The 26,125-nt window shown below is 46.1% G+C and overlaps 1 protein-coding gene across 1 annotated transcript in view; it reads right to left on the reverse strand.

The window, feature by feature from the left end:
- STK11 (serine/threonine kinase 11) overlaps positions 1-23,247 on the reverse strand; it is a 202,929-nt gene extending 179,682 nt beyond the window's left edge. Inside the window, exon 1 of the mRNA XM_086946696.1 lies at positions 21,466-23,247. Coding sequence (XP_086802822.1) covers positions 21,466-21,746 — 281 coding nt within the window. The 5' untranslated portion in view covers positions 21,747-23,247. The remainder of the gene's footprint in view (positions 1-21,465) is intronic.
- Between the last annotated feature and the right edge of the window lie 2,878 nt (positions 23,248-26,125).

The following is a 26,125-nucleotide window of genomic DNA, read 5'->3' on the forward strand; positions in this document are numbered from 1 at the left end:
GGATCAGATTCTCTTAAGTCAAAGCAGACACCCCTGGCCCAGACTAAGCCTTGTACATAACTCCTCACCTGAACCTGCACAGCCTCCCACTTGAGAAAGATACAAGAATCTTCACAACCTGTACAATGAGCTGCTGCCCGGGGCTCCGCAGGTGGTAACGGTCCGTAAGAAGCAAGACAGGATGCTGTGGTATGGCAGCGCTGTGAATGACTTCAGGTACAAATCTGTCACTGATGAAACTTTAGACCGCATCAAATCTACATCCCAAAGTGAACCAGGACCTTAAAGAATTTAAAATGACAGCAGAGTACAGCTAGCTGCACAGGAAGCCACACCCTGGAATTCTTTTCATCCACACAATAGGGTAGAGCCTAACTGCTTAGTTTTCAGGAAACAGCTTAAGCAGCAACTTTTCAAGGAAGCTTATAACGGAGATGGTTATACGAAGCACTTGTGTGGCGCTAGATGTTACAACTTAAAGCGCCTGCAGTGACTGTGCACTTCATCTCTTTGTTCATCAACTACAACCATCCATCAACACACAACTAGCCGTCTTTAAATCTTGGCCATTGTCAAGGTGCAAAGACCAAACTGGGAGACTAATGTTCACACGACCTACAATATTGTGAACAATTAGTAGTATACACTCGCTCCAAAAAAGCCAAACAGATTTCCATAAAACCAATGAAAGGCACCACATTTGCAGGTCAGCATTAGTTCAGCAGTTCTGGATTTAAACTTGGGGAAAAATCTCCAACAGAAAACCCATTTTATTGGCAAGTAAAAAAAACAAGCATTTACAATGCAACGGTCTCGCCTTTGCAAAAGTTAGAGCTATTGGCAATGTAAATGACAACATTTTTAATTATGTGTTGCTTTTTAAAACAGATAAATAATGGCAGTCATTTAGAATGCCAATAGCTTAATCTCTCGCAAATGTCACACACTCACACACAGAGAGCCACACACACACACTCACACAGAGAGCCACACACACACACTCACACAGAGAGCCACACTCACACAGAGAGCCACACTCACACAGAGAGCCACACACACACACACACACACACACACACAGAGAGCCACACACACACACACACACACACACACAGAGCCACACACACAAAGAGCCACGTGAGAGAGTCAGAAAGTGCGGAGCGGTGGAAGGAAGAGTATGCAGAGGGAATCAAGACTAAACTAGACAGATAGGCTGCTAAGAAAAACTTTGGGGCACTGCACTTACTTTTTTCACAAATTAAAAGGCTGGTTTTTAACATTTACTAGTTGCTTTGTTACCCCACTAAAACACGTTGGTACTCTTATGGAACTCTGTGTATTGCAAGAATTAAATAAAGTGCTTGCTCTTATACTTATAAAATATGGCAGGTTTTCACGCGTCAGCTGCCGCAGGGATGTGCTGCTGAACTCATTCAAAAACACAGGTCACCTTTATAAATACTAGTAAGGAGCAGTATCCTGTAATAGATCCTCAACCAGAAGGGCAGCAATTTTAAACCATCAGGTAAAGGCCCCGGAGCAGTATTAGCCAGTCTGTTCTTTTTTGCTTAGTCTCTTCTGTTTCAGTCTGCCTATATCCCCCCGCCTCTCCCCCCCATCACCACCACCCGAGTCTGCCCTTGTTTTTGCCCACTGCAATCTCACCCTGCCCTCTTCCTCAAACAACCCTTTCTCCACCTCCCAGGTATCCGCACTTCTCCCTCAGTCTGCTCGACTTAACCTTAGCCTGTCCTTTCTCTGTAACCAGTCCCTTCAAGTCTGTATGTTACCACCTTCCTCTCAGCCTGCCACCTTTCAGCCAGACAGCAAGTCCTCCATGAAGGCTTGTCTGCTTTCAGATTGCCCATATTCCATTCTGCCCACTTACATATCAGCTTGAATATATCTGCCTTTCTCTCACCCTACCCATTAGCCCCAGTCTACCCATTCCCCTCGATTTTGACCACTACTATAACCTAACATTGCCCTCATATGACGGGAGGGTTACGTAACATAGTCACCCAAAAAATGTGAACATGTGTTATTAGGCTGGCAGTAGCCGGGTGAATAAACACTTGGCTTGTGTTGTACATGGAAGTGTGGGTACCACACCAGTGACGGTCAGGGCTCATGGTAAATGCTGGTGTGTGGAGACAGGCCACCCCTTGACACGCCTGCAGTTTGTTACCTGCAACAATCTCACATCCATGCACCTTCTATACCAGACATCGCAGAGCGTCTCTTTACACGTTCAAAGGTGACCCAATTTGCAAAAATGGGCCACTTTTTTAGCCATCAGATTCACTAATGGGACCCGGGTACACTTTTATTTTGGTGCCCGGGCCTTTTTTCTGCCCCAGTCGGACCCTGGGATCTTTGCTCTCACCAGGACCCATCCGATAGGGCAGGGCTGGTACACACCTCCCGTGCTAGGGGACATGTGCGTACATTGCACTCACCCCACCGGGCTCAGGAGCCGGAGAGGCAGCTGTTCTCTACTCTCCTCCGGCGCCAACACAAGCAGAGCTGGAACTCACTTCCCGCAGAGGGGGGGGCGCAGGCTACACGAGAGACAGTTCGTATGCAGAGAACACACGAAATTAAATTGTTAAACGTGACCTGTCAAGCAACAGAAAATGTATCAGCTGGTGGTTGATTATTAAAAATGTGATTAAATAACAATACAGAAACCCAATGGAAGAAAACGTGATGAAAGAAACAAGCGTATTCTACCGGTTGGTTGCTGCCTCAGGTGGTCTCAGTGACGGTGCTGGAGGCTGCGGTAACTGCTAGCGGATTCGCCCATGACGAGGACTCACACAAGTGGCACAGCAGCACCTGCTAGCGCCATCAGCTCAAGTTACACAGCAACAAGCCGCGCATGCCCAATCCTTCACTTCCTATCTGAAGACATGCTCAGTACAGCGCTTCCTGGCTCGAACAAGCACGACATCAGAACTGCTTAAACAGAGGGCGAGTCATTCTTACGTTGAAAGACATGACACAAACTGAGGCCCCTTCCCCAGTGAACCCGCCTACAGCACCGTCTGCCCTGCATTGGAATACCATACGACCCAGCCCTGCTGCTGGGGGCAGGCTGGGCAGCTGCTGGCACTTCATGGGAAGTTATAAATACCACTGAAAACTAAATTCAGGATCACACTTTTCTTTCAACAACCACAGAACGCGAATTGCGTAATATTGCTCGAAGAGGAAAGGGTAGGTGTTAAGAAGCAAGGGGTGGCGGGGGTCTCTGCTCGCACGGCTGTCAAAATCATGTGCGATATTGCCATGCATTTTTGCAGCACGACCGTGCATTCTCTCAGTCGAAGGCCCGCTTTAACTCCTAGCATGCCGAGTGGTGTTGGCGCGACTTTGGAGGTTCGAGTCTCGGCGTCGGCTCACCAGCCCGTGATTCTGGGCAAATCACTTAATCTCCCCGTGTCTACCAAAGAAAGGGTGGCGTGAATGAAGGGTAGCAGGGAAGAGAGGGGGCGGGGAGGGGCAACAGGATGAGGCAGAAGCAGAGTAGGGGGTGACACACAACCTAGTTTCGCCGAGGTGAGGCAGAAATGCCTCGGAGAAACGCAGCCTCCTTTTGGGATTCGGGGGCGTGTTTTTCTTTCTCTCCTCTTCCCATTGGCTGGAATGTAAAATTCCAGCCAATGGGAAGAGGAGAGAAAGAAAGTTAAAAACACACCCCCGAATCCCAAAAAGACGGGGCTTGAACGGAGTGACACCCCTCTCCTCCAATGGCTGGCCTCTGTTTAGGAAGCCAGCCAATGGAGAAGAGGGGCGGGTTCAAGCTCCCACTCTAGGAGTCATAAGATCTCTCCCTGTGACTGTGCACGCGCAGCCTACGCAGGTCTTGACCTAAAATATAGTTGGGACCCCAGTATGAACAAAGCAAACAAAACAAACTAGTCAGCACCAAACTGAGCACATTCTGGAGAAGTGTGGTGCAGCGGCCAGGGCAGCTGACTTCGGAGCACATGGTTCAAGGTTCGATCCCCGGCGGCAGCTCCGCACCATGTGCCTCTGGGCAAATAGCTCACTTAATTCCCACGACAGCCCCCAGCGCCTTGAGACCCAGAAGAGTGAGTAGTTTGCGCTTTACAAATACAGATTTACATTCTTAGATTTCCTACTAAATTAAGTTTCTGCCGAGCTTGTTGCGGATTGTTCGAATGATGGGAGTTAAAGTTAATAAGGATGCAAGAACAGGATTTTCTATAAAAACGAGGAACTAACCGTAACTACAGAGAAGAAAGTGCATCGCTGTAATAAATAGGGATACACGTTCTTAGACGTAACAATTTAGTGAAGCGGTCACAAAATAACAAGAAGGGCGCTGTAGAAAAGACATCCAACAAATAGAACTTCCTCAGTCTCTGCTGGACAAAACCAGAGACCTGTGTGGCACTGTCCAGAAGGATACGGTACCCAGTCTGCACTGGACAGACATAGGGAGAGGCCTCCACTAGATATGCACAGGGAGAGTCCTCCAGGGAGCAGGCTCTCTCCCCTGTATGTCGATTTCCACTTCACACCCTGCTGCTCCACCACACTCTCTAGGTTGCTCTCCCACGCCCCTTCTAGTCGGTTGCTCGCTGCTTTTCCTAACCCCTCATTTTGTTCTTCTTCAACACCTCCCCTTCTATTGCTGGACTGCATTTCTCTGTTCATAGCCCTACTGATGGTGGAGCTTTATTGTTACCCTACCTCCCGCTCCACTATTGCCGCTCCACTATTGCTGCCAATGTGAGCCCTCATATTGTCTGAAGCAACATGGTGGCAATCTTGAGATTTTAAAAACTAAGTTTTCTATATTTGTAGTATGGGAAGATGTCACTACTGGCTTTGACAATACTGGTGCATTATAAAAGCATGTGGTAAAGCCAATATTGACAACCACAAAGCATTGGAAAAGTGGGACTCAATGGGCTTATCAATGCTTATTTCCTAGATCTAGCCAGGGCTATTTTCATTCTAGTAAAGATTTGCTAGTTGCACAAAACTGGGTTGACACAAATACCACGGCACCTTTTGCTCAGACCCACGATTGTAGGTGAAGACAGGTGAGGCAGAACGCAGACTATTTACCTACCTCCGCTCAATACAGTCTGGTCATCAACCTCGGAGTTGGCCTCACTTCACAGGGAGAACTAAACCGACAGAGGAAACTGAATGACTGACTGCCAGACAAATATTTGGTAAGGAAAACTATGCATAAGGCAGAGTCCAAAAATCGCTAACCTTACTTCAGAGGTAAACCAAGTTAATCAGATCTGTCCAGATCGAACTTGAATGAGAAAGGAAGTGCTAAGACTGCTCTAACGTTTTCAATTAAAAGAACCAGGAATCAGAGTACAGGTCCAGAGCATGCAATCAGAACGTGCCTGCTAGAACACAACCCACTAAGTAATGGCTTGAATTACAGCAATGGATGGAAAATGTTCTTTCTTGTACCAAAAGCAGGCCTGGGTCCAGCTAGACAATGAGTGTACTGGAGTGGTGACAGGGTGAAGTGAGCGCTCAAAGACAAGGAAGGGAGCGCTTCACTGCATCTAGGATGGAGCTGCCGCTCATCAAGCTGTCACAAGTAGAGACAGCTCCACGACTAAATAAAGACACAGAGAGATACTGCTGTGACGACTCTCACCCCTATCATAACTCGCAGAGACCATCTGGCACTGCTTATGACCAGAGCGGACAGAAGACAGAGCAAGGATGAAGAAAAGCTACTGGGTCTGTTTTACATGGCCCAGGACTTGAAGGGGTCTTACTATCACAAGTCACTAGTCGTTAAAAAGCAGAAGATTCACTGAAGCGTGCATGGCAGGAGCTCCAGGGCTGCTGTAAGTCCTCAGGCAAAAAAACAACCTGCATCAAACTGAGCTTGTGTAGACTCCTCCTCAAGGGCATACTTGGAAGTAGGGGTGGAGTGGGGTGGGGGGGGGGGGGCTGCATATTTCTGTGACTTCGCCTCTGCAAGTGCAGCTGATTTTAATAAGTGAACCTGACAAAAGTCTAGTAACAGTGGAGGTTGGTACAATCCTAGAAAAGCAAATCATAACAAGCACTGGAGTTGCCAATAGGTCTCGCAGTAGGAAAGTTGGAGCTATTGGTTTTTGTAAATGACATTTTATATTTATGTTTTGTGATTTACAATGCCAATAGTTTTAACTTTAGCAAATGTGACACTTTTAGCATTTGTAATGCCACATGTTTTGTATTGACGTGACTTAGATGTATTGATATTACAAATAACAATGGCTTTTAATTTTTTTAAATAATTAATACTTAAATAAAAGTGATTGTAATTTATAATGGCAATGGTACGTTTTTGCCAGAGCTATTGGCTTTGGCAATGTATGTAAGCTATGTTCAAGAGCAGCTTGGCTGCTGTGAGGCATGCCATAAAGTTATAATAAAAAAAGTGTTAAAAGCATTTTTGTTACCTTATTTATAACCAAGAAGACATAATGTAAAACTGAAAAATGTTTATGCAACCGAGTTGAGGCCTGTTAAACTACCCACAGGGTAGCCTTTTATCAGGGTTTGTGTGGTATTTGAGCAAAGTACTTCCTTTCTGTATAAGGCGATAATCAGTTTCACATTATTGTGTTTGATAATAAGATCAAGGAGTGAGAAAATGAAAAAAGCATACGTAATGGTGGTGAAGATCACTGATATTGAGTGGCCAATGCGTGCAAGGGACTCAAAAGTCTCAGGATTCTTTAAGGAACGGTTGCAGCGCAAGGACTAAGTTTACTTGTCTCTGGTGACCTATTGTCATACGACAACCAAACAAGGAAACTAATGATTATCAATCCTGCAAGACCACAAAAAAGCAAAGTGGTCTGACCCACTGCCCCCTGCTGTATGCTACAGAGGGCAGAAGAACCATGTAATGACAACAACAGGCTAACAGATTGAAGAAGGCCGATTAAATGCTGCTGTTAGTATATAGAATATATAATTTGTCTACACTTGAAAGGTCTTGGCCGAGGTCAGATCTAAAAATACTTCTAGAACTTCTGTTACACTTAAGCAACTTACAAACGCATACACTAACAGATTACAACTTTATTACTGACTAATGGGTTAATACGTTATTTATCTAACATGATATGAGCTATTTCAGGAGAAAATATAGAAGACTTGTTCTCTCTCTCGACTGAACCACTCTAAGTGCTCAGCACAAAGGCACCTGGTTTCTATGCGGTGGCTATGCAATATAGCTTACTGACAAGCATGCTTTATTAATGTAAGCACAATGCTAAAACGAGAAATCCTATTTAATGGCACGAAACAAGCCTAGATTAGTGCCCCTCAAATAAACGGTGTCGTTTTGCACTTTGTGTACTGAACTGCTGTTGAGAAGCAGATAAAGAGTTATCATACTGATACACAGAATGATGATTCACGGCTCTGGATGCAGCCTTTCGGTGACTGAGCACAGGGCCCTCTGCCAGGCTTCGGGTTGCATCCGGGCACGGGGCGGCTAACACGGCCGCATCCGACGGTAAACATCTCGCACTGCACCGCCCGCCACATGGACGAGAACAGAGAGGACCAATTTTCACCGTCAGTTAGAAAGGAGGCCGTGTAAATAATTAAAAAGCGCTGCGAGGCCCAAATGCAGCACGCATCCCAAAAAAAACGCAGCAGCCTCGCACCTTGTGACTGGAGTTTCCCTTTGAGCAATGACGCATACTTAATGGGTAGTAAAAGACGGCCATAAATGATGCATAGTGGGTCGCCACTCCCCGCTGTGGCCTGGTGCACCGAGATTAGCATTAAAGGCAACAATGACTGCTCGTCAAGCCAATCGAAGCAGAATTATCCTGTGCTGGTAAAACCTATCGTTTCCAAAAGGTCACCACGATTAAGGATGGCATCCAGCGGCCCAAAAAAGGGGCTAATCCCAGGCAGCTCCTGTGTAAGGATTTGTGTGGCCCGGGCAAAACTTTGGCGATTCAGATGCTCACTTTACTCTATTCATCAAGGCTTTTGTTGCAACATGGTGTCATTTGCAAAACAAACATCTATTTCCCATGGAAACACGGTCTGAACTATACCTACACAGTGGTGACATCCCCAAAAGGAACCTTATCTACTAAAATAAATGCGACAGGGTGCAAAACGACATCTCAGCCAGCCAGTTATATACAACATGAAAGCTACAAGGGCAGAGCATTCACACAACATTATCTGCGACAGCTGACAGACGCTAACGCTATAAAAAAACCAAACAAGCAAATCGCGAAAGAAAGGTGAAATAAAGAAACATTAAATAAATGCACGCACTGAGACAAAGTGAAATAATGGAATTTAATTTTAAATGCAAGTGGCAAGTAGTACAAACAAGCGTTCTGTGTAAATCGTCACCAACACGTACCTGATAATGCAGAGCGGCCGGGAAACTGAAAGTACGGCCGGCCACCGGCCAGCCATGAATAATTAGGCGGGAGGAGAAGCCGCACAGCACACGCTGGGAGAAGCCCTTTGATGTGCTGTGCGGCCGTGAAAAAATGCAATTAGGAGGGAGGGAGGCTGATGCGCGTGCTTGTTTGGTCACGTGAACTCAAAGAAAACCGCACGAACGAAACCCTTGGTTTCACGAGTATTTGGAGCACTTGAATTCTCGCTCCGCTCAATGCGCTTGCGCGCATTGATGGGTCGCGAGACCTAAAAAGCATCTGAGGTGGTGTATTCCAAGACATGAAAAAAAGAGCAACCTTCAAAGTGCTAATGTCACCTAAGTGCTAATATTGCCAAAAGCAATGTTTTTGCAACTGATGCCCTGGACGAGCCCATCGACAGATCCTCTCAAGAAGGGTAATCAGAGCATTAAAGTAAAACTGGGTCCATGCACATTTGAAGGTGCAACAGCCAAGCACCATCTTGAGTATGCTTCATTCGCCCTGCCCTACCCCACTTATGACTAAATGTACATTTGTAAAGCCCATTATACCATAGGCATCAAAGCAATGTAACCAGCAAGAGCATACAGGGGTGACAAACAAAGTCAATTATAGCTGTGAGAAAAGCCAAGTGTTCACATTCTTGTAAAATGCAGAGTTTGAAGTAATATTAGCAATGTGTACCAGGAAAGTGTTCTATAACCTAGCAGCTGCCACCAAAAGTGCACGCTCACCCCATCTCACCTTCCTAAAGCGGGGAACAGTCATGTTCCTCTGACCAGCAGATAACTGCCTGCTGGGAAGATACCAGTTAAAAACAGTTCTTAAACAATAACAGCCCTGCTGGTTAAGGGACTTAAAAAACAGACACAGGGCTTTGAACAACAGCCTTTTTGTCACTAGAAGCCAACGAAGAGTCCTCACCCCTTCCTCACCGATAGATGTTTAGACATGCCCAAAACTAATCACGCCTCCACATTCTGGACAACCTGAAGTTTATTAAGGGAATACTGGTTGGCGTTCAAATACAGAATGTTACAGTAGTCAAGGAGAGATCCTATTAGTGCAATGACCACCGACACTCATGCTTCTTGGAGAGGAAGGGAAAGATCAATTTCAGGCACCTGATAATACAAAAACTCACAGTTCTCTTAACCTGGAGGTCAAATGTCAGGGTGTTATGAAAGATCAACCCCAGTTTTTTAGAAGAGGTTCTAGGAACAAGTAGTGAGTCACAAGTCTCCAGCCACAGTGGTCAGACCAAACAGAGTTCTTTACTGTGAAGATCATAATCTCCGTCTTATCGGCATTCATCTTGAGCCAGTTCTCTAGCATACAGGTACTGGCTTGTCCGATACACAACCTAAACATTTCTGCTACATCTTCCCGATAACCGTATATTTTTACAATGATTTGTGATCGCCCGAATAGGACAATACCTGAAAGGCGAAAGGAACAAACCAGTTTAGCCAGAGGGGCCACAAAGGTGAAACAATGTGGGACACCACAGGGAAGCTGGAAAGATTAATCTCTAAAGTCTCCGCAGCTCACTTTCTGTGTCCTATTTGCTATGAAGGATACTAGAAGATTGAGGGCAGAACCCCTCAGCCAACCCTGATGCAGTCTTTGCAACAATCGCATGGGAGAGGTGGTATCGAAGGCGGAGGATAAATCTAGCATAACTAAAATAGCCGCGCATCTGTGATCTACTTGGCGCCAAATGGAATCTGCCACTCCTAGGAATGCAGATTCAGTGCGGTGGTTCCCCCTAGGGACATTCTGTGAGGAGTCTAGAAGCTCAGAAGATGTAAAAAAACTGCTTATTACTGATTTATGTGCCGCTCAAGGAGTTTAGCCAGTACAGGCAACAAGGAGATAGGTTGAAGATTTTTCAAATCTCCTGTATCCCTAATCGGTTTCTTTTTCAGGGGAACAATTGCTTCTTTCCTGCATTGGGGATAAACTCCGGAGTCCAACACCTGGGCATACACCTTCTCTAGGAAAGCAGCAATTAGATCTGGTGGGAGTAGCATCACCGTGGGTGGGCAAGGATCGTCAGGAAAATCTGATATAATTTCCCAGAATGGTGTTATTTTCAGCTGCTGGCAAATCAGAGAAGGAAGACAATTCACCCTTAATGGGGGACCTCTCTAAGAAGTTATCTTCCATAGATGTAGGCACTAGGCCATCCTCCGCAACTTGAAATTCAAAGAGAATCTTCAAAATCTTATCCACAAAAAACGAGGCCTCCCTATTCGTAAAATCTAGAGATTTTTACAGCTCCCGTTGAGCTGGTGGCGATATCAGACCGCGAACCACCTTAAACAGTTCCTTAGATACACTGATTGCAAATCTTACTTTAAGAGAGAAGTACGAAGATTTTGCCTCTTTAACGGCATTCTTATATTTTCTAATTGTCTCTTTGTTTTTCCTTTTCTTATGGACTATGTAACAATCTCCATCTCCATTGTTGCTTGCGGCATTGCCGTTGGAGGTCTTTCAAACTCTCTGGAAACTATGTGGTGGAGACCTTCCTCCTCCCCTAATTTTGGCAATAAAGAATATGTCATAAATGTAATGGATGCCGTACACACATACACACCTTCAGCCAATCATGGTGCCCTGGCAAACAGCATGTTGCATTCTGGAACTTGTACTCTTGCTTATGCCATTCTATTTAATGGTGCAAGTCCCAGCATCCCAAGTGCTCTGCAATAAAAAAAAAAGTAAGGACTGATGGGAAGGACATAAACCACAAGCAGCTACTGAGCTGCACTTAAAGGATTCACTGCCAACTCATGAAGTAAGATAAACTTGCTCTGCTGTTGAAAATCTCGCTTCTCCAGGGGTGTTCATGTAAGACAGAAAGCCTCACATACATGAGCTGCTTGGGAGAAGCATGCATGTTAACTTGGTCTTCAAAAAGGAATGAACCGAATGTTATGGCAGGTTTGCCAGAAGTGTTCACTTACAGGACATCAAGCACAGCAAGTGTCATACACAGAATATGCAAGTTATAGAACTAAATTTGCTGTTGCAGGATAGACTCATGGTACAAGAGCCTTCCCGACATTAATACATTGCAAAACAGTTCATTGTTGTGCAACACAAACCTCCGGTTTCAACATTCAGAAAACAAAACAATGTGCAAGGACATGGAGGCCTAGACGAAGCAAAGTGTGAAATACAAACCCCAGAATACATGATGCTGGCTGGAGAAAATACAGATGCTAAATGTTAGACATGGCATCTTTTGGCGTGTTTCCCCTAAGTTTTAGCTTTCTGACCTCCCGGTTTTGACCTGTTTTTGCTGGCATAACGTTTCTGTGCACTTTTCGCACTGCCTGTCAGTGGTAAGGTGCAGGCGCTCTGTCTCAATTGTGTTTTGGATTGGTGTTTCCATGATTGGATATTTGATTTACCTGTTAGCCCGTAGTAAAGTGCACTGTGTGTGCCAGGGCATCAAATGCTACCGGGAGGCCTGCAGCTATGGTTGTGCCACCCCCGTGAGTAGCCCTGAAAATGGTAACTCAGACATCCCATTGAAGAGTCTGCGCGCAGTTGGAACTGCCATGTTGACTAGGCCAGTGCACACCGTGGCCGGCCCCTAATCTTCCGTTTTTTTACATGTCAGACATCCCTCAGGGAGAACCAAAGTACCCTTGTGGGCAGGGTGCAATGTATGTGAAAGGTAGGATATGCCCTGGTGTGCGAGGCATGTCTCGATAGTGAATTACAGCCAATTTCGTTTTTCACTATTGCAAGGCTACCAGTTCCCCATAGGATAGAATGGGAGGGTTGTTTATAACATCTTATAAACCTAACTGGCCCAGGGAATTCGGTAAGAAAGGAACATTTAGTATGCCTGACCTTAGAATCTACAGATGCATCTTTTAGTGAAGGTGATTTTTACATTGTGCGTTTGAAAATACCACTTTTAGAAAGTAGGTATTTTCTTGCTCAGTCATCCCGTATGCCTCTGCTGGAATGTGGATTGCCTGTCTGGGTTTTGGATGACAGAAGGCTGGGGGGCCAGAGGGACTCCAGATAGTCTAGGTAGGTCAGAAAAGGGCTGAATAGACCTGGGCTACAATGGGGGAAGGGGGGGGGAGATTTCCTTGCACCTCAAAGGGCCTGGTCTGCCTCTGACAAATGCAGTCTCCACCTCCTGCTAGGAATTCACACCAGAGAAAGCCCAGCTGGTTCTGGCCTGGCACAGACACTCTCTGAAAGATCAAAGGATTATTGGACATAAATACTGGGTCCAGACCCCTGAACTTTAGAACTCATCTGGATCAAGAAGACTGCCAAGAAGAAGAGCTGGAGAAGCTGGGAGGAGGAACTTCCACTTTGCTGTGTGCTTTGCTGGGCTGACCTGCAATGGCTGCTTCTGTCTTGAGCAGTGAAAGGCCTGGACTGGACTTTCTGCAACCTAATTTGTGAATCTCTCCAAGGGCTTGAGTTGGAGATTGCCGTCTCAGGAACAGCAAAGACTTCAAGCTCTTCTGCCCACAGCACTGGGGACTGTGTGTTTTGTACTGCATCAGAAGAACATCAACTCGACCACAACGCCGTCGCCGACTCAGTGTCCTAAAGACACCGCAGAGGGCACCGTCGCAAAGCCGCAGTACGACCTTGGTCTCACCGACAACGCCTTTTGACGCTATCAACGAGCCGCTGCTCGCACTGCCACCTGTGGGCACCACAATCCGCACCGCCTTGCTTCGCGAGAACGCCTTGGCCTCCCAGACGCAGACGCTCCAGGCCGAAATCGACGCCGCCGATTGCACCTTGGTTTAAGGGCACCGCTTGTAAATCACACGAAGCACCGCCCTCATCCCGCACAGCAGCCTTGGCCCACCGACGCCGGCACCATCGACCTCCGCTCTTCAGCCGACGACAGCGCTTCAGCAACAACAACGACACTGCTTGCACAGTGACCTGCCAGCACCGTGACGAGCACTGCCTTCATATCGCACCGCGACCCTGGTCTCACCGACGCCACCATCTAACCCTGCCACCGAGCCGCTGCTCGCACAGCGACCTGGGGGCACCGCACCGCTGCACTTCGCACCACACGCCTGCCAACGCCAGCACTCCCGATTCCATCAGAGTGAAGCTCGACCTGCAGCGCGAGTGACTTTAAGGGCCACATCACCCTGCATTTCTCAAAGGTACTGTTTGCGGGTCTTCCTGACACCGTAGTTGGCCCGCGACCAGCCAGAACTGTTGGATTTGTTGTTCACCACGCTGTGGTAGCCCCGGACGGAGCTACCTACATCGAGGAACTTTGTTTTAAACTGATTTTGGTAACCACAGACTTTTTCCTATAGTACTGTGGATTTGTCGTTTTTGGTCTGGTATTAAATATAATATAAATATTGATATTTTTCTAAACTGGTGTGGTGTCTGTTTGTAATGCGTACACTGTATTACTGTGGGTTCTGTGCACATGCTTTACACACTGCCTTTAAGATAAGCCTGACTGCTCGTGCCAAGCTACCAAGGGGGTGAGCAGGGTTGTTTTTTTTTTTTTTTTTAGGAGTGCAACTCCCTTATCCTGACTCGAGTGGAGATTTTTGCCTGGCTTCGGCCCGTGTCCTAGCCTACCAGAAATCCTATTTCTAATGCTACATTACCTCATTTGCCAGGTGTAGGGCACTTCTAACGAAAGTCACTGATCGAGTCCTGGAGAACAGTGAAGTCTCTACTAGATACATTGAACATGACTGTCAACAAGCCCCATGTCAAATGTTAACCGCCAAAACGATAAAAAAAACTGCAGTCTAAAGGATTGGCTGAAACTGCGTTAGCTTGGTTCTGAAAGAACTCAAGTGTAATAATAAAGAAAGTCTAAAAGAATGGGGGGTTACCCCTACATGTGATTGTAAAATTAGACTGTACTGATATTTGACTCACAGAACAAGAAAGCCTGTGGAACATCAAAGCTGGTTGGACAAAGATTTCACTAACAAATGACGCAAGTGCCTACAAAGCAATTATGCGTTAGGACAGCAATGTCAGATGTACATTTCGATTAGATTTGACAGCTTAGAACCACTTACGCAGAAGGAAAAAAAGAAAAAAAAAAAAAAAAGATAAGGAGGAGTGAGGCACAAGGGGTAAGAAAATATGGACAGGGAGTGGTTGGCTAAAGACCATCACGAAATATGGTAACTAAAAGTTCTACTTACACTGAAGTCCACAGTAAATCACATATTACAGGTATGTAGTGGGGAAATGTTGGATATAACATACATCCTCCTTCAACTGCATTGAATAAGTGTTTCAATCCAGTTAATATACCTTTGGCAGAGCAACTAATTTCCATTGCATTGGAAATTGAAAAGATTATGAATAATCTAAAAGAGATCAAATTGGCAGGGACAGATTAACTCAGTTTATTATTTCAAAAAGATCCTCAATCCTGGGCAAGGTTTTTATGCCCACACTTCCAGCAAACAGCAACTTCATACCCATCTTAGAAAGGAGGAGGCTCACTGAAAGGGGGGTAAGCATTGCGGGGGGGGGGGGTATACTAGTTGTCCGATTGCTTGGGCTGATTTCACTCATTGACTAGCCTTCTAAAACCTGCGCACGCACTAATGCGAGCTGTAATGGAGTGGGTAAATACCAGAGTTGATGCCAGGGTTCAAGTCAACTGTTGGCCGACAGACCTACAGACAAAGCCGACCAATAAGTACAAGTTGCCACTAACAGATTACATTCAGGCTCTTCCATACCAGAACTTGGTGAAGTAACAAAACGGCAAATTAAATAAAAAGGTGTTTATAAATGCAAACCTGTACCAGACAGCATGAAAATTAAAAAATACCAAAACGGGGTAAGAAATATGGGCTGAAAAAAAATGGATCTTGACAACAGAAGGTAAGGGGGGGTAAGGCAGGCAAACGTGAAATCTGAGAATTCTTACTAAAATGGTTTATTATTGGGCCATGAACTGGAGAGCCATGGCTCGAGATGATGATGGGACCGCCTACATGCTGGTAGCTAACAGGCAGCTGACCAGTACACCAGGAAAAAAATCCCTCTGGTACCGCAGAGAAGAAAATTTAACAGACAGACTTTGGAGAAGAAGAAACACCCCACCCGCTCCAACACCTTCCATCCTCCGCAGAAACCAGAGTATCCACCACTATGAACACAGATGCAGACAAAACAGGCCAGAAAGCAGGGTGCTGAACATGACATGATCAGGAGACGTGCCCGACTGTTTAGTTTACGAATCTGAAGCCTCCAAGAACAGACTGGCTGTTCTAACTGAGAGACTCCTTGAGCATAAGATAGAACTCACGTCTCAATGACCAGAAACAGACAGCACAAAACCTCATAGCTTCTAAGTATGTAAAACTTGTTGGGTTGAGTTTCCTGATGCCGCCCTTGGGCATAAGATACAACACATGTATTTACTCAGTGACCGGGAACAAACAGCTCAGCGACTCACCTCCAAAGCACTGCAGACCAAAGGATCTGAGTGGTGGGGTTAGAATCATCAGTAGTAAGAACTAGTGAGCGACTCCTGCACTGCCCAATTAAAATAGCTTGCTGAAATCTAGCTGCCATCCATGCAGGTTACCCTTTGCTGCCCATCTGTTCTCTTTCCACAAAAACCTTTGAGGTTCTTCAAAACTAAATGTAATGACCATGGCAGGTGGCACGGCCGAGAGACTGGGAGATAAAATAAGTGATTAACAGACCTCTGAAAACAATGTCAAAATGAGCGAGCAGGAAAGGAAGAACTCTTGACTGCAACACTAATTTAGCATCATTGGAGTCCTGTTAAATCTCAGTTGGTATGGACAGAAGAAATTTAGGATCACCCCCCGCCCCTCCAATTACAATAAGTAAAGTATACAGGGGGGACATAAAAAAGACCCTTATAAAAAAGAGTAAGCAACATATTAGTTAGTGATAAAGGAGGAAGCAGGGAATAAAGTGTTACTTTGGAGTGTGATTATTATTTCTGTCTAATCCCGACAATCCTCAGATCTGCTGACCAATGCAGACTGGGAGGTGACAAGTGACCATCTCTCTGCGAGGACCTCCAAACACAAGTACTGTATAACACACAGGAAGTTACGGCACCAAGTACCTTTCTTCTACACTTTTTGAAACCTACTAGTAAGTTACACCATAAGCTACTATGTACTTATAGTATTTGAATTCATTATTTTAAGCTAGTTCAGTAGCTGGAGGTACAATCTTCATAGAGACCTGGTTCTGGCGCTTCTACAATGAAAATACCTCGTCTAATGATTACATTACAATCACCTCAACGACATGTGCCATCCTCCACCTCAGCATTATCCACGGTTTCTACCGATACCTATTCCTGCACTCCTGGGCATCCCACCCAAGAGCTGAGACTACGTGCCTTCTTTTGTATTGCATCTACCGGTTTTAATTTTTATCCCACATGTAGCCGGGCCCTTAGACTGCGTTATTTTTCTTGTATAATGTATCCTGTGTTTTACCCAATTGGTCCCTTCCTGCCGAACGCTTTGTCCTGTAAAGCGCTCTAATACCCTCACAGGTCTGGTTCACGCTCTATAAAAACAAATAAATACATTTTAAAAAGGTGCTGTTACTCCCACTTCCTCAAAATGCCTTACCATGAACAGCTACCAGAGGCAATTTCATCTTGAAGACAAGTACAATGGGCAAGAAGGCCTGTAGCAAAGGCACATCCTTCAGAGATTCTGGAAAAGCTGTGGCACCAAAATCCTGTATCTGTGAACCTTGTGACCTGGGCACCAATAAGAGTAAACAAGCATTTACAATGCAATGGTTTCGCCTTTTGAAAAGTTTAAGCTATTGGCATTGTAAATGATAAAATTAGTATTTATGTGTTGGTTTTGAAAACAGATAAATAAATGGCATTGTGATTTACAATGCCAATAGTTTAATCACAGAGCCACACACACACAGCCACACACACAGAGCCACACACACACAAACCCACACACACAGACCCACACACACAGAGAGAGCCACACACAGAGCCACACACACACACCCAGAGCCACACACACACACCCAGAGCCACACACATCCACCCAGAGCCACACACATCCACCCAGAGCCACACACATCCACCCAGAGCCACACACATCCACCCAGAGCCACACACACCCACCCAGAGCCACACCCAACCACTCAAAGCCACACACACACTCAGGAGAGCAAGCACAGCAAGGGGGCAGGGAAGCAAGCACAGCATGGGGGCAGGGAAGCAAACACAGCCAGGGGGCAGGGAAGCAAGCACAGCCAGGGGGCAGGGAAGCAAGCACAGATGCTTAGTGAGTTTAGTGTGCAGCGAAATAAAAGATGAACCCCTGGCGTCTTGTTTGTGTGACTCTCCAGCTGACAGCGAGCAGCACCCAATGTTCTTATAAGTGCAAATATTTTGCGATGCATTGGACGGTGCCAGATCCTGCGGCCACGGAAAGTTTGTCTCCAGACACGGTGGGAAAAAAGGTGGCTTTTATCCAAAGCCAAGGACGTAGCTTCCAATTGTGTACCAGGTGCAGTGGCACCTGGACTGGGGGGTGGGGTGGGTGAGAGGGTGCATTCAACCCTGATTAACCCTATCTTTCACCGTTGAAACTGCTGCCAGCAGGGTCCATTCCTTCCTTGCACTAGGGCCCACAACACACTGGGTACTATGCCATTTTCCAAACTTTTTTAAAAACTGTGCCCTAAAATTGTCTGTTGTCTTGCACAAGTCACCTGGTGACAATTTCCACAACAAAATTAACCTGACTGCCAAGCATCTTGTCCTGTTTGTTTTCGTAATTATTGTGTGCTACCTCAACTTTCACAGTGAAACATAATAAATTTGGAACAAAGTGTCAGTCTTGTCAGAAATATGAACTTAAATAATGGGGTCGAGTTATGGATCTGGTAATAAGACACATAACGCGTAACCCAAACCAGCTCTGCATTTGAATTGACTGCACATTTTTTCTCAGTGGACGACCGTGGTGCCATAGCGGCCATATGCTACTGACCCGATGTGCTTCTTCCTCAGGGCAAGGGTTTCATTCTTGCCCATGTGCTCACAAATGGCGGCACCTGTGATGCTGGGGGCCACCGGTGAAGTTTGCTGATGTACTCTGGCGGATGGAGGGAACCCGGCTGGGAGATGGTGGGGGTCGGGGAGCTGAGCTAGGCTCTTGCCGGGTGTCTGTCTGTCTCTGGGGACAGTTGCCTCCTCTGCCCTCACCCATCTCTGCTGGAGCACTTTTTCAACGCTCTTGCTCTCTCTTTATACACTACCCACTTTACAGAACTACTCATTTCACCCCAGTTATTGTACGCTGGCCTCATGTGTCCATTCATTCACACATTTTCTTTGGTGCATTGTCTGGCCCGCCTCGCCTTATGCAAGGTCATCAGGTGAATATCGCACATGTACCCTTTGGAACTGTGTTTACAGTTCAGCTTGCCTAGCCTCACTATAGGCACCGTTTGAGCGATGCGAAGCAGGGCGTTGTTTCCCCAATAGGTGCAGGCTCTCAGTATTGCACGCGCATTTTGCTATTGACAGAAAGAAGGAACTCTTTACAGCGCGAATAACCCCCTTTTTCGATCCGGAGTGGGGATTAAACAGCATTCAATGTGTGTGTGTGTGTATCTATAGCTCTTTATTGCCCAAAGCATATGGCCGCTGCCTGTCAGTGGAAGTGAGACGTGCACATTATTAAATTCTTTGGTTTTCGAGGTGACCTTTGTCACGGCAGAGACACCCGCCTGGCAAATGGACGAATACAGGATGGCAGCTCTGTTTATAATCTCTGCTGCATCGAGAAACGAGAGGGAGGCGGTGCGTGCACCATTCATATATAATCCTTTACCAATCCACAGTCAACAAGGCAGCCGATAATTTACATCCGCTAAAGCACTGCCATGGATTGGGTGTGTAATTACTTCTCAGTGGCGGTGGTACCACCCCTCAGTAGCAGTGCACTCGCTGCGTGCATGGAGAGTGTCTGCAGGCGCTATACAGGCGCACCACTCGGGCCTTCAGAAGCGCTATGAACACTATAGTCCTGCAACATCAGAGTTGTACAAATGTTTTCTGCTTCCAGAATAGCTCCTTGAGCCATTGCACCCTATCTGTAGCGCAATAAAACCAATGACGCAGAGGACCTTCAGAGAAAATATTTTAAATACCAGCCTATTGCATTTATAGTTTACACCAATCACGCCGCTAGGTGATGCGCCCCAAAACAATATAGGAATACATCTTGGTCACGCACAATACCCAAAAACTTCCCATATAGGATCATAATATATCAAATACTCTGCTATCCATACATTCCCCATGGGGTAGTGCACTACCCATCCGAAAATGTGCTTCAACACACCACAGCAGGGTGTGAAGCCCCTTATAAATTGGACTCACGTGTGTGAACCGCCATGTCACTTATGGCAACCCTCATAAAAATAAAGAGTGATGCATGCGGCAGGGGGGACGGGCACACGGACAGCGGGAAGGGGGACGGGCTCACGGATAATTATCTATGAGAAACTTTATCTCATTACTGTCGAGAAGAAGACATGAAATTATTGCTTCTTACCCGAATTAAGTCTAAGTCGATTAGCGGTTGTTGATAAGTGCGGTGACATAATGGTTCGAGCTAGACGAAGTCGATAAAATAACGCTTGTCTATAAATCAAGAATAGTAGTATAGGCGATTCAAATTGGAAACATTAATTGCACATTAGCTGAACTCGGCGAATATGTTACCCGTTTCTTACCTAGGAGTGGCCACCAAGCGCCGTAACGGAATTACGGTGTTTGTCAACTGATGGCGATTTGCGGTCACGGACTTGTGGCTTATCTAGAGTTAAAAATAGCCGTGTATTGGTATTACTCTTACGCTATATTAACTGGTTCTAATTTGCGCCGGTTTCTATTTGTTATCTTACCTAGAACAGGCAGAGGAACGGCGTACCGGATAAACACGTTCTGGCGTCTGGGAACTCAGCGAAAGAATTACAAACGGTCAATTTCGTTGGTTTATTTAACCTCTTTGGTCATTGGTTAAAGGGGTTACTTGATTTCTTAAAGGTGTATAGCATGATGGACCGGTATTCGTATACAGGTGGCAAGGGCGAGGTGGGATAAAGTTTCTCATAGATAATTATCTAATTGCAGATAGCTGTTAACCTACAAAAAAATCCTTAGCAGCAAGCGTCCGGGTAACTACGTAACTCTGAAGCACCCCTGGCCTGTCCTGAACAGGTAGCAATGTAACTCTCGTAATCATCATGCAATCGCAGTGACTAATACCGTATTATACTAACATCGATATACGGTAACTTCTATGTTCTAGAGAGTCGGTAATCTGAGTAGGACCATATCCAACAACCAGGTGGCCGTATTACTATGTTACTTGAAGCCAAATAGGTAAACAAGTCAGGTCCCGGGCCTCGCTGTGATTGGCTGACGTCACAGGGTGTCCCGGGCCGGCAGCCAATCACAGCGCGGCCCGGGAATGACGTCACGGGGGTGTCCCGGGCCGGCAGCCAATCGCAGCGCGGCCCGGGACAAAGGGGCGGGGCTTAAAAAAAGCACCAGAAACGCCCCCGAATCGCGTTTTCGAGAGAAAGCGCGATTGACAGCCTCTGTCTCCCAATGGCTAGCCTCCATTTATGGAGCTAGCCAATTGGAAACAGAGGCTGTCCTAACCTCACTACTAAAAACAAAAGATTTCGACTGGGAGGGGCTTCGCCCCTCGCCAAAAGTCGAAACCTAAAAAGCAATAGCGTCCTTTCTCAGATCTTTATCCTGACTTTAACTGAACCTGGAACAAGCCGGATAGTCCATGACCAGACCACATGCAACCATTAACTGATTTATCGCCACTAGTTTTAAACTCTGCACTTACATTCCATTAAAAGCACATTTAAACATGGATAAAAATATATATTTTTAACACAATTTTGCTCCCCACCCGGTGCCATCACACAATCATAAAGCATGATTTTCACACTATAGCAAACTTACTTTTTCACATTTGCCTCTCCGTTAGGGATCCTACGTAGCTTCTTCTTCTTAAGGATTTTCACAGCCCTTCGGCAAAGTGTATCAGAGTCCAGCATCTCCTTCACTTTGCCATACGAACCTTCCCCTAATAAATCTCCCATCAAATACTTGCCAATTAGCTTCGCCCGCTTACGCCGAGGTTGGTAGATCACCTCAGTTGAGTCAATTCGATGGATAAAAGATTCCATCCCCAGCTCCCCCTCTGCAAAAAAGCCCATTTCCGTCGTCTCTTCCTCATCCATGCTGGGCTCGGCTCAGCTCCCAGCACACTCCAGGCTACAGTAGACCAATCCACTCTTGGAAGAGCCAGTAAATCCACTCTTGGAGAGACTTGAAAATCCCCTTGTGAGAGGTACCCGTAAATTCACTTATTGAAGTAATATCGCAGAACGTGTTCAGAATTTCTTGCTTTGGCCACGGACAAGCCAGAACTTCCTTGGCAAGAGGGGGTAAATAGGCTTAGCCGGTACCAGTTAGTCCACCAGTACAAAGAACAGTTAGAAGGGCTAGCGCAAGCCTGGCCGTGGTCACAAAATGTCGAAATGGTGATGGTCCTAGGACAAATGTTCAACCAGTCTCCACTCTTAGCAAGAGGTGAGTCATGTTCCAAATCATTATTGCCCCTCCTGCAGGGAACAGACATTTACCATGGCTGGGACAGGTTGGAGAGTGTTCAGCACTTGCACGATGTATTCCCAATCATGGCCCTCACTCCCCTGACCTGTGCAGCAAGCACTCGCTTTCTGAAGCTACAGAGGTTCACCAGGGTTTTGACATCTGTTGAAGACAATGGGCTTATGAGAGACAACTTTATGTTTATACCCCTATAAACATAGGCCTACTAAGCACTCAACTAAAATCCCTTTTGGCTACCACAAAAATGGCAAAGGAGGTTACTCCCTAAACAATCCACAGCTTCCCCACCCTGGTGCCCCAGAGACTTGTGTAGGTTTGGAGTCAAAGGTCAGGCTCAAATATCTTCTCCGGCCACCCTCGCACTCCTCAGATGCCAATGGCTAGAGTATCCCCAAATAGAAACTCCTTCAGATTCTGCCCCTTAACAACCAGTGCAGGGTCTGCCCCCTCACTCATTTCTTTCTTCAACTCCCTCTCCCAGAGACTCACTGACCCCAGGGTCTATACTGCCCTTTTCCCCACTGCCTGTTCCAGACACTCTCTGACCCCACTGTGTCTATATTGCCCCTAGTACCCTCTCAAGAGACTCTCTGGCCCCATCCAGTGTATATACTGCCCCTAGCTCCTCCCTGACCCCCTACTGCCCTCCCAGAGACTCTCTGATCCTCTTCTGCCCTCCCAGAGACTCTCTGATCCCCCTCCCAGAGACTCTCTGACCCTCTACTGCCCTCACAGAGACTCACTGACCCTGCTCAGTGTATTTACTGCCCCTTCCCCCTACTGCCTGGACTGCACTGCCTTCCCAGAGTCCCTTCCCTCCTTGTACTGCTCGGTGACGCCCTCCCACCCTGCTCAGGGCCCCCTCGGGGGCCTGGCTATTTTCCACCCCCGGCTCTGCTGCTGGATTGCTACTGGAGTCGGTTCTGCCTCTCTGGCCTGGAGGCCCCTGGGTGCTCTCACTCCCCGGGTCCGGGGCGCCCTCAGCCTTCGCTGGGGCCCGTCAGGCGGGGCACCGGCATCTCTGAGCGCTCTGAGTGCAGGCTCTGGGCTTCACATACCCAGGCTTCCCTCCGCCTCCCGCTGCAAAGCTCAGGCTGCCGCCATCTTGTTGACGCGGACCCGCCCCCTTCGGGTAGACACAGAGGACGGACTGTGCGCGCGGCCTTCAGGAGGTCCCGCCGCCACCGGCCGCATATCGCTATACCCGAACCGTGCGCTAAGTGAAATAACCAACAGTTACAATGAATAGCACATACCAAACAAAGTCCTGGTTATACTAGTGCACATTTTTAACAAGGCGTTTAAATCCTTTGAAAATGTTTGTAAAATGTATTTGTGAACATTTACAAATAAAACATTTTAATTAATTGTATTATCCATTCTGTATTAAGAGGTGCAGTACGTGTTTTTCTATTCACTTATGAACTTTGTCTAACTTTATCTTGCCAGTTTTACCATTAGTCTGCTTGTTTCTCACACAACACACGAACAATATTTCCTTTTCAAGATGGCTACGAGGTTAGCGTTAAGTGGAACTCAAATCCCCATTCAGAAGGTAAAATCCGTCCTTCGTCTATGTCCACCTCGATCAATTCCTGACTTAACGACCGGCAGGTTACGCAGTGACGCCCTACGGAAGCCGGCACGAGCGTGAGGCTTCTCTCTATTGGCTGCGCCTTTGACAGGCCCACCTACGGCAATGCTTGTGGATTGGCTGGCCGTGTGACAGCCAGCGGCGAGGGCGTGTCTACGAGACATCTGCCGTTTATTTTGTTTTTCTAACCCCCGCGAGCTCACGCACGCTTTGACCAATCCGTGCTCCGACCACATAGTGGTGGATGCGCGTGTCAATCATGAAGCCCCGCCTTCAGAGTAGAAAGTTATACACTTTTTGCTCTTTTACAAACCAGAGAAGAATGAAGGGAATGCTGGGGGGATGGCTCACCTCCCAGAGAGCAGTGTCACCACCCTGATTGAAAATATATATATATATATATTCAATGAAAAAACCATAGGTTATAGACCATATATAGTTAGGAATTCGCATTTACAAAACCTTATTTTACTCGCACAAAACCATTGAAATTCCATATATAGTTAGTTGCACTAACTATATATCGCGCACCCGCAATCCACTGCTGATGATGTCACATATTACATCATTCATGACATGGTCAGTGACATCACTGATGACATCACTGATGACATCTCAAATGACATCACTGATGACATCTCAAATGACATCACTGATGACATCTCATTTGACATTACTGATCACATCACTGATGATATCATTCATGTGATAATACGATGAACCTCTTCAGACTCTAATATAACCTTAGATACAATCAGTGTAAACAGACACTCACAGACTGTCACTCATCCATGGAGTTACTCACACACCTAGTCAGTCATGCAAAGAATCAATCACACCTCCATTTCCTCAACTATACAGTTATACAAACTTTACTTATTCAAACATATACTAACACATATTTACTCTCTTATACAATCCCTGATACAAGTTCACAATGATCCATACAGCCACTCACACATTCACTGGCTCTTATGCACAGTTATTTATATATGTCAACTCTCACATGTACTGTGTTTTACATATGTACTTACTTTGACATGTAGCACTGAGATATCCATTCACTCACCAATACACTCATGCACACAGTCAACCGCCCATACAGCTGTTTCCACATGCACTTTTGAACCCATACATCTAGTGAATCCACTGCTCACACATCTATGCACAGAGTCACACACCCCCTAGACACCCGCACACACACACTCGCTCTCCCATACAAATACTTGGGCAACCAATCAATAACCCATATAGTTACTCATATAGGTACAGAATAACACATGCATCATCTTATACAACAACAGACATACTGATGCACACATTCAGACAGTTTAGTCACTAACCAATGCACTCAGTGAGACACATTTAATCACTCTCTCATACAGTCAGTCATGCACCTACTAAATCCTTTATCCAGACACTTATACATCCACTCATTCTTCAATATGTAAGACATATTTTAACTTTACAGAAACATACAGTCACTGGATAATGTCATCAGTGATGTCATCAGTGATGTCACTGACCATGTATATATACACACACACATATACAATATATATATATATATATATATATATATATATATATATATATATATATATATATATATATATATATATATATATATATATATATATATATATATATATATATATATATACACATATATATATTTATCTCAATCAAATATATGACCATTTACATCATAAATATCCAAACACATCTGTGGTGGCGCGCTCTAGTTGTTGCACGTCACGCAGCGACGTGACGTGCTAGCGGCCATATTGAGGCTGCGCGCGCATTGCGCTTTGAGAGGCGCGAAAGCCGACGACACGGCAGATCGCCTCGGCGCTCTTTAGGGAGACATATAAATAAATAAATACTGTTAACCTCATCACTGCTGCAGCGTCTTTATTGAGGATATCACTATCATTACAATGGCGACGAGGACGGGATGGTGAACCCCTGCATACCATAGGCGACAAACTCAGTAACAAGAAGTCACTGAGGAAAAAATCACTTACACCGGTGAACAGCAGACACACAGCAGTAAGCAGGACCACGGAGCCAGGTGGCAAAGGGAAGCACATGGTCAAGAGGAGACCAACAAGCTACCAAACAGGTACCCTACCCTAAAGAGCGCGGCAGAGCCCAGAATCACCCCGGAGGGAAGCACAATTAAGCTAGAGGGGAGTGAACAGACCCCAGAGGAACAAAGCAAAGCACGCCTGATCACACAACGAACGCGCTGGCTGCCTTACAAAAGGGCGAGGGGGCTGACACAGGTAGTCCCCAGTCCCACGCGGGTAAAGAAGAGCAAGACAATACACCGTGCAGTCCCAGAAGTCAAGGGAGCATACCGCCCACGATCAAAAGTGAGAAGATGAG

This window comes from Lissotriton vulgaris, chromosome 12 (assembly GCF_964263255.1).
Source record: "Lissotriton vulgaris chromosome 12, aLisVul1.2, whole genome shotgun sequence".
Taxonomy (NCBI): Eukaryota; Metazoa; Chordata; class Amphibia; order Caudata; family Salamandridae; genus Lissotriton; species Lissotriton vulgaris.